Raw genomic sequence first — 9,700 nt, forward strand, 5'->3', positions numbered from 1 at the left:
CCACATGAAATGATTACCCACACGTTACCACATCAAAATTCCTGTTCTTGTAAGACAAACCAAGGAGGTAGATTACTTCTAAATAATCAAACTTACTTTTGGTCTTTACAGTGTACTATAACATTATAGTTGTTACTAAAATTTCCAGAGCTCTATGTTTTTAATTTGGATCGACTCTACAGTTTGAAATTTTAATGTCTGGAATTAGCCTGCCTGGATTAAAATGGCTTCACCAGTGTGTTGCTGTGTGACCTCGGGGGGTGATTTAATCTGTGTCTTTGTTTTCTGCTCTGTAAAATGGAATTAATAATGGCAAAAAAGAAAAAAACACACATAGCCTAATGATAAACTAGTTAGAATGATAAATTACGGTCATTTTAGGGCCTTTACACCACTCTAGCCTTTAGTTTTTCTGATTTTACTTGTATTTAATCGTATTAAAAATTACATTGATCCCTAGGATTAAACTCTAGTGAGTTTCTGTTGGTGAAGCGTTGGTGAGGTTTGTGGGAAGATACTGAGGAGAACTTTAAAAAAGGTTTATTTTTTATTTTATGTGTGTATGTGTCTAAGTGTATGTACGCGCACAACCTCAGAGAACAGAAGAGGTCTCAGATCTTGTGGTATTGGAGTTACAGATGGCTGTGAGCTGCCTGATGGGGGTGCTGGGAACTGAATTGGGGTCCTCTGCAAGAGCAGTGAGTGCTCTTAACCACTGAGCCATGTCACCAGTCCCTAATGAGGATTTGACCTGGACTGGGAAGTATGTGAGGTGACCATGTGAGCTGGCTGATGACTGTTGATTTCTGAAGGACTCCTATGGGCTTTGCACATTGTAAGAAGTATTTTATATTTATGAATTTCTTTCCTGATATGTAATTGCCTTATGGTTTGTTCTTCACTGATGGAGATAATCAGAATTAAAAAATATTGAAACACAGACTATGTAAAAAGTTATTGTATCGTTTGTTAGTCCCATTAAAATACAAAACATTCAGTTTACTCAGCCGTTTGTATTGAGTCCAATCCTACTTCTTTAGACAACTTCTCCCCACGGCTGGCAGGGCTCTGACCCAGTGGAGGCACTGATGAAGCCTAGAACTGTAAACAGGACATAGTTGGGCATAATGTAGCCAGGTCTAAGGCAGGTAGGAGGCTGACCCTTTGGTTCCTATGTGGTGACTTCTCTTGTGGGAACCACGTCCATCCTTATATTACCAGGTTCACAATACCCTATGGCATAGCGATGTATATTTGATATGGATAACACATAATCACAGTTTTGAAGCATCACATTTTAGTATTTGGCATATTTGACTTTTTCTTCTCTAAATATTATACATGCATTCACTCATCCAACAAATATTTATTGTATGCTAAAAACATGTAAAGAAACGTGCAAGAGTCTCATATACGCCTTCCGGCTCTAACTGGATTTTGAATTTGTTTTAAAGCAGAGACATGGTACTTCTTTCTCTTTCTCTCTCAAGGGTCAGCCTTGAGTGTCAGTGAAGACACTCAACAATGCTACAGGACAGGCATGCATTGCATAAATGAAAAATGGGCTGCAAGCAGGCTAACTGTGCATGGCCTAAACCAAAATATTCATTTGTATGTCTTAGTCATCGTTAAACTTAGAATCCAAGCACAAGAGGAATGCAAATGCTATCTCCCCAAGTAACATGCTTGGCTGCTGGATTATGTTCAATGTTTCACTTAGATCAAATATATCATTTATATGCCTATATAAAAACAAGGAGATGAAATCAACAACATGTATAAACTCTTCAGGGAGTCAAAGTCTTATTTTTGGTGAAAATAACAGTTTAAAAGAGAATCCCTTTCAGTCACAAGTCCTCTTTCATGTAGCAGAAGGGAATGAGCAAAGAAATCCAAACACACTGGAGTTTTCAGGGCTAAACATTTTGACTCAATATGTTCCACTATAAAGTATTTGGCATTGTTAGAGCTTTATTGCTATATGTTGTCAGCCTGTATTTAATGGCGAGAAATACACATAAGAAGAGTAATGTGCAAAATGTTCAAGTGCATGGTGGTGACTTTGAGAAAATATATATTAAAGGAACATTTTGTAACTTTCAGCCCCTTTTCTGAGGCCTCTCTCAGCCAGATCTGATTAAATATTTATTGAACTAAGGCCTCAGCTTACTTGGTGTACACACCCTGAAGGCCCTCTCAGAGCCACCTAGGATAAGTACCTTATTTTACCATGCTCTCAGATGAAGTTTCTTTTATGCTTTGCCTTTTGCATGTGAAGCTGCAATTAGAAAGTTTGATAATGGAGACATTCAATTCCCCAATTCCTTATTTGCTTGAATTAACTTTTTAAAAATTGGGGTGTTCACTCTGGCATGGGTTCAGTCCAGACTCTGTAATCAGCCGACAATCTGTGCCTCGCAAAAGCTGGCATCCTTAACACTGGCTTCTTCCTTTCCTACCCTTTTCCGTGGGGTAATGTATTTTAATTGGTACCTCTCTGGGAGCCCCTCACATCTCCATCTGGCCAAATAAACAATACTTTTTTGATTCAGCCTCAGCATCTTGGCAGTTGACAGGAGGATAGACTTGCTACATTGGATTGCCTTTAAGATGCTCAAAATCCCCAAAACGCAGGATGAGGTACAGGAAACACAGTTAATGGCCCTTCAGAGGATGGCTCTTCTACAAAGGAACCTTGTATCCTGTTCATAGGACTTTCACTCTGCTATGTAGGTCTGAACTACAATTCCTGAGTGGTGTAAGAACTCAGAGCTATCTCCTCTGAATGGGAAAATTACTCATGAAACAGTCCATTTCCAAAAGTATCCCAACCTTTTAGGCTGTCTTACTATCAATCTCTTTCCAGTGTTGAGATTGGGGCCAAGTGTAAGCAGGACACGGAATGGTGGGATGGTAGAGCCTGAGCAGGACACGGAATGGTGGGATGGTAGAGCCTGAGCAGGACATGGAATGGTGGGATGGTAGAGCCTGAGCTCTAGAGTCAGACTGGCTTCAAATCCCGTGTGGCCTTTTGGCTTTTACCGACCTCCCTGTGCCTCAGTTTCTCTATCAGTAAAGCAGAGGTAATATCCGTATTTACTTCAGTATTATGTTCGTTATTGATTAAATGATGGCAGGTATCTGACATATTTAGCACAGCATTTTGCTTATATTCACTAATAATTGTTATTTTTAGACAAAATTTGTAGACTAAATTCCTTGGGCAGCAGAAAAGGAATGGTGAGTAACGGTCAGCATCAGGTTAGTATTAATTCACTGTGCACACTGTGCAGCACTGTCAGGGCTGACGATAAGATAATGTAGTCAGGGTGCTCAGTCTCTCATTTAATGTGGTTTAATTTATTTAAGGCTCTGGAATACAGGTGGACAGAAGGCTTGTTCTTCTCCAACCTTCAGTGTAATTTGGTTGAAATGAAGATATTTTCAGAGTAAAATGTCTTTTCCTTTGTCTTTTCTTTATTTACTCTTAGAGACTGAATCCAGAACTCCATGCTTTCTAGGCAAACACTTCACCACCAAGTCATATTCCCAGCCCAACACTGCTTTTTTTTTTTAAAAAAATCTTTTTGAGATAGGGTCTTCCTGTAGCCCCAGCCAGCTTAGAATTCACTATGTAGACCAGGCTGACCTTCAACTCACAGGTATCCTCCTGCTTTAGCCTCCTGAGTGCTAGGATTAAAGGCATAAGCCACCATGTCTGGCTTTTTTTTTTTTTTTAAAGAAACAGGATTTTCATTAATTCTTTTAGAATTTCATACAATGCATTTTGATCATATTCACCATCTCCTTTCAGATCCATCCCATTTTCCTAACTACCTAAATTTCTGATCTCTTTTGTTTCTTTTAAAGCCCATTGAGTCTGATTTTTTTGCTCAGATATATCTGGGTATGGATCCATCCCCTGGAGGATGGTCAGCCTACTGGGGATCACACTCTTAATGAAAACTGACTCTCCCTTTGGCTATCTGTTGCCACTGGCTTCTCAGCTAAAGCTGGGACTTCATGCCTACCTCCCCCTCCATGCTGGGATTTTGTCTGGTTTGAGTTTGTACAGACCTTGTGCATGCTGTCACAACTGCTGTGAATTCATATGTGCAACTGCCCTGTTGTGTTCAGAAAGCGCTGCTTTGCTGTAGTCATCCACTGCCTCTGGCTCTGACAGTCTTTCCTCTCTGCCTTCTCTGATGATTCCTGAACCTTGGGGGGAGAGATGTGATATAAATGCCCTATTTAGGGGGCCTTGGGAGATGGCTCAGCAGTTAAAAACACTTGCTGTTCTTCCAGAGGACTTGGGTTCAATTCTGACTACCCACATGGCAGCTAACGACTGTCCATAACTTCAGTTCCAGGGGATCCAGGACCCTCTTCTGGTCTTTATGGGCATTGCGTGACACAGGTACACTTACATACATGCAGGCAAAACACTCATACACACAAATTAAAAAAAAATTAACTGTCCCATTTAGGGCTGAGCACTCTGTAGTCTCTTATTCTCTGGCTAGATAGGCTGTAGACCCTGGGGGAGAATCTACTACTATTATTCTGCTAAATGGACATAGCATTAAACTGACCTTTAATGATTTATCATTATACCCATAGATTAGTACATCTCTCAACTCTCATTAGAAGCTTCTTGCAGTAGATACCATTTAACAGAGGCCCAATATTGCTTTCTTTGATAGCTCCATATAGGTTAGGGAATTTTTTCTAATTCTGTGTTTTTCTCCCTTTCCACCTCTTACCTCCTTCTTAAAATCACTTTGGTGAGATGCCTGAAGCAGAAATCAGGTACTACTCTGTGAACTATTATAACTTAGGGTGTTTACCAAGAGGAAGGCCAGCTGGAGCAGCTGGGCTCATAGGTGACTGTACGTCTGCCTTGTATAACTGATTTGTAGCAGCAAGTAAGGGCCTCTTACCAGTTGCCTTTTCGGGGTTGTTGCACATGAAGCATTGCCACGCCCCTGCCGTTTCACTGAAGCCAAACACGTCGAAGAACCTCACTTCTTCCAGATGGAGCTGAACCTGGTCCAGATCCTGTTTCAGGAACACAAAGCACAAAGAAAATCAGCACATCTGCCTGCTACCTAGCTTCTGACGCTAGAAAAGGGGGATGTGGAATCAGAAAGGCCAGTGTTCAGTCTCATGTTGAGACTGAGGGAGAACTGAAAGGACCTTTCCTTAGCCAGCCTTGGAAAAGAGCAGTCAGCTCAAACTCTTCCCTGGAGTCACTACAGAGAGAGGGGACACAGCCTCAGAGATGGGGGCTGGGGTGCAGAGAGAGACATCAGTATTTGAACTAGCCAAGATTTTTCTTGATTTGGTGCAGTTCCAGACTTTCTAAAAAGGAGGGACATGGAGTGACAGTGTGGTTGAAGGAAATGATGCTGGAGGACCTGCTTTTTATTTATATTTCATATAAAATTGAGGATCAATTATTTATACCAAAATACCATTTGCATAATGTTGACTTTGTAGGGAGTGATAGAAAATACAAGGATGGGCTTAACTCATCCACCCTGTATCCAGTACTGATGCTCTATTTAAATCTGTACGTAAATTTTGCGTTCTGTTCCATAATATAACTCTACTGGTTTTAGTGGAAAATCATCTCTTAGCTGTTTATCAATAAATTAGTTAACTTTTTTCTTTGAGTAGTTGAGTGGAATTTGACATACCAAGAAGACTGCCCACTTTTAGGTGCCCTGTGGCTCCCTGCCAGAGAGAGGTTCCATTAGACTCTAAATGGATGGAAAGCTATTAGCCTAACGAAATTAAATTTCTCTGATGTCTTCCTGAGCCTTTCTGGTTATGTAAATTACTTGTATTCCATGTTATAAGGCAGGAGGACTGCACTCTTAAAAGCTTGCTCATCCTAAGAAGGGCTTTGTGTCCTTGCTAGTTCGCACTTTGTGTCCTTGACCTCTGATGTACTGACTTTATTTCCTTGCCTTTGGTTTCATACTTTCATCCTCTTTACCTATAGCGATAACTCTTAGTAATTCCAAAGGCCAAGTGATGTTTGTGGTGTTTGCATAGCTTCTAATGGACCTGAGTAGAGAATGGGCAGGGTTACCAAGACCTGACCCCAGAGCTCCTGTGTCTACATTTGTTGACACAGGTGAAAAGTGTCCTAGCCTCTATGCTCCTTGAGAACAGAACCTCATTTACTTTGTTCACAGCTGTATCTAGTCTAGCATTGGGACTGGAGTAACATCTAGAGCAAAGTCCATTTTCCAATGAAGAAAGGTGTATTGAAAATTTAAGGAGACTTCTCTATAGAGAACACGCATACTCACCAGAAGATAAACACAAGGAGGACAGAGATTTTATCTGTTGCCAACCTCAGCCCCTAAGAGTACCTATTATATATAAGCAAGCATTAAATACACACTTCTAATGAAAGTCATCAATCAGGACTAGAAAGGAAGGCTTTTCAGCATTCTTTATTAAGGCTATCATGGTTTATGTTTTGGAACTGGATATTTTGGAGGCTCAACATGCTGAATACAGCGTTTTGGATCCCTAACATTTAATAGCTTATTATAGGCATTTCTATATATATATGTATATGTGTATGTGTGTGTATATATATGAATGCTGTTTTAATAAAAGTGATTTAGAATGTGTTCATTGGAAAAAAGGAGACTTTTAAAAATAAAGAGTGCTCCCTAGGATGAAGACTGAGGAAGCTCCTGGGAGTTTTGTAGGTTTCAAAGGATGAAATCCATATTAAAATTTATGGGGAAAAAGCAGATGTTCATAAATATCTGTTTCAAAACTGCTAGGTCTCTGAAGTCTGTCCTTGGCCATCGGCATGCAGATCACTCTTTGTTTCCCATACAATTAAGGATCAATTTTTCATTCCCCACAAACACTACTAGCAAACAAAGTACTTGAACAATACTTAGGGCTTCTTTTATTTTTCCTGTTTTGAGACAAAAAATGTCCCAGGTTATTGCCTATAATCCACACTTGTCTCAGCAAAAAAGTTACTTGAAAAGTTTAAGACAGATGGTGAGCTGCATCCCAGCACTCAAGTTCTGAAGCCAAAAGCAGGCTTAGCTCTTCAGAGGATTTAGGTGTTATGCAATGGGAACCTAGTGAAGAAGATAGATGGTAGATACAGAAACTATTGAAGTTGGCCATCACAGCCAGCTTAAAGTAGACAGATGAAGCATACACAATTTCAAGTATATTTCAAGTATATATAGAAAATCAAAGTAAATAAGTCAGAGAACAAACAAGTGGATTTTGACTGCTTAAATGTACTTAGGTTGTTACTTGTCTTTCCCACTTGTCTTCATCCTTTTGAGTCCTGAGTTTTGCCCAAGAACTGCTCTATGACCACCTCTTCCTCTCCTTCCTTCTCTGCCTCCTTCTCTCCTCTGTCCTCCTCTCCTCTCATCCTCTTCAAGACAAGACAAGTAAAACTGATTTAGGAAATTACAAACTCCCTTTTAGATAATTAGACTCCAGATGAATGAGAAAATAATACATGTTTAATTCTTACTCTCTCTCTGGATCTTTAGTTACAGAGCCTGGGCTTTCAGGTAACCTAATAATTTTCATCTCCTGGTGTTCATCTGATTGTTTAATCTCATACCCTTGTATTGGAAGGCAAAGGTGACAGAATATCACACTCATAATTATCACTCACTCACACACACACACTTTACATATATAAGATCCATTTTGTTAACACATAGGTTCAAAAGGAGGCTCTCCTGCTGGCTTTGAAGAAATAAAAACCTTCAGGAAACTCTGAGTGGTTTCCAATAGCCAATAAGAGATCAAGAACTTTGGTCCTGTAACACAAATAAATGATTTCTGCCAACAACCTGGCCTTTTGGCCAACTCTCAAAGGGTGATTCAAATTAGAAGAGTCAGTCTGACAAGTATACTTCAAATCAGGTCTCAGTAAAACCTGAACAATATCAAAGTTCAGATTATTTATGTTGACTTCGGAAAAAGTTATATAATAATACTAAGTAAACATGTTCGGAGAAGGATTTTCCTTGCAAACATTACTTAATTTAAAAAGCTTAAAAGTCATTGGAAAGAAAATGGTCTTTTAAAGCAATTGCTTAGGTAAATTTGTCTCCAACTTTAGAAAAAAAATGATGAGAGTATTTGGAAAGTCATATAAGAAGTTTCCTGCAAGGCTACTTAGAGGGAAAAACCAGACGGCAGGGGAAGATGAGAGAATATTTACATTATTTCGATGTATTCTGTAGCAGTGTACAGCAGGGGTGGGGTAGAAAGGGCCTGTGGTGATAGGAGGCTGTAAAGCCAAATTCTCTTCTGGGAGGCCCGTGCTGCGCACACTCTCAGTTCCCAGGCCCTCTGTGAGGCATGTTGTTGTTGGGGACCCCTGCTGTTTGGGTTGCAGTCTCTCCATGTCCGGATAGCCTAAGGGGCTCGGCGTTTGATACAGAGACCCCTCTTTCCAGCAGGGTGCCTCCTGTTCTCCTCCTGACTCACTTTGAAGTGGCCGCCACAGATGCCCTACCAGAAACCGAGAAACTGCCAGGTTTTTCCTATGTGATAACCAGGCATTGTCTGACAGCCTGATAGAAGAAGCCCACCGCCACATGTAAATGGGGCATCCTAGGAGCACCTATCAGCTGAGGCTTTTTGCTACTGCCTCCACACTATAAATTCTCTAGTTTCCCCCTAATAAATCGAAGCTGTATCACTGAACTTGTCTGGAGCTGTATCCTGTGTTTCACTGCACCTGGGACCAGCCTGTGATTCAGTCTTCCTGGAGGGAGCTGTCCCCCCATCAACACCCACTCACGAAGCTTCTGCGTTCGACATTCCTGCGCTCCCAGCTTTGCTCCCCTGCCCCCCCCCCCGCGGACCCGGGGCACAACGCCCCGGGGAATTCTGTGTTTGCCATTCCTGCCCCTCCCATGCCCTCGTGGTTCGGTGGCCAACGGACCAAGTGCACAGAGGGAGTGTCCCTCAGCTGGCGCAGAGCCCCCTGCAGCTTGGCGCAGAACCCTCCCGGCAGCTTGCAGCCCCCCACGGAGCCTGCACTCGCCCGCCGACCTGCAGAGCCGCCAGTACTAGCAGCCGCAGAGAGCCAGAGACCCACCCAGCAGCGCAAAACCAGCCTGCCAAGCGCAACAGCAGCTGCTGAGCCTGACAACCTGAGTTCCATCCTTGGAATCCACATGGTGAAAGGACATGAAGACCAACTCTCTTAAGTTGTCCTCTGACTTCCACATGTGACATGTCATGTGTGGCACACTCCCCCTCCAATCACATACATAAAAGTCATAAATTTTTTTAAGTGTGCCATGGCTCTGGGTCTTACGTCATGATCTGTATACTGAGAGACTACGAAAAAGTTTTCCAGAAATCAGCAAAAGCATACATCTGGAGGACCTCTGGATTCTGGCACATTTCAGTTCTGTCCTAAAGCTGTCTGTGCGCAGAGAGAAAACACAGGCTTGCTTCATGTGCTCTGTTGCTGCTGGTGAATAGGAGTTCTAGTCTCAAAGTTCAAGTATGTTTTAAAAAATGTGAACAAAAAGTTTTTAAAAGTCTTCAGCATCTTCACATATTAATAAAGACTTCAGTTTTCATAGCTATTTCCAGTGCACATACCTAATTATATGCAGTCCTGGGTTTGAGATGAATTTACTGAGGAAAAGTAATTAGCAATTTATCT

The 9,700-nt window shown here is 41.4% G+C and overlaps 1 protein-coding gene and 1 long non-coding RNA gene across 3 annotated transcripts in view; one reads left to right on the forward strand and one right to left on the reverse strand.

Annotated features, from left to right (window-relative positions):
- The window catches only part of LOC103737622, a 190,307-nt gene that overhangs the window by 112,724 nt on the left and 67,883 nt on the right, over positions 1-9,700 (forward strand). The window lies entirely within an intron of this gene.
- Positions 1-9,700, reverse strand: part of Veph1 (ventricular zone expressed PH domain containing 1) — a 243,699-nt gene that overhangs the window by 27,360 nt on the left and 206,639 nt on the right. For both annotated transcript variants that reach the window (XM_008837452.1, XM_008837453.2), the window contains one exon: positions 4,941-5,058. In XM_008837452.1, the coding sequence (XP_008835674.1) occupies positions 4,941-5,058 (118 nt within the window). The remainder of the gene's footprint in view (positions 1-4,940; positions 5,059-9,700) is intronic.

The sequence above is a fragment of the Nannospalax galili genome, unplaced genomic scaffold (assembly GCF_000622305.1).
Source record: "Nannospalax galili isolate Female #2095 unplaced genomic scaffold, S.galili_v1.0 scaffold617, whole genome shotgun sequence".
NCBI lineage: Eukaryota > Metazoa > Chordata > Mammalia > Rodentia > Spalacidae > Nannospalax > Nannospalax galili.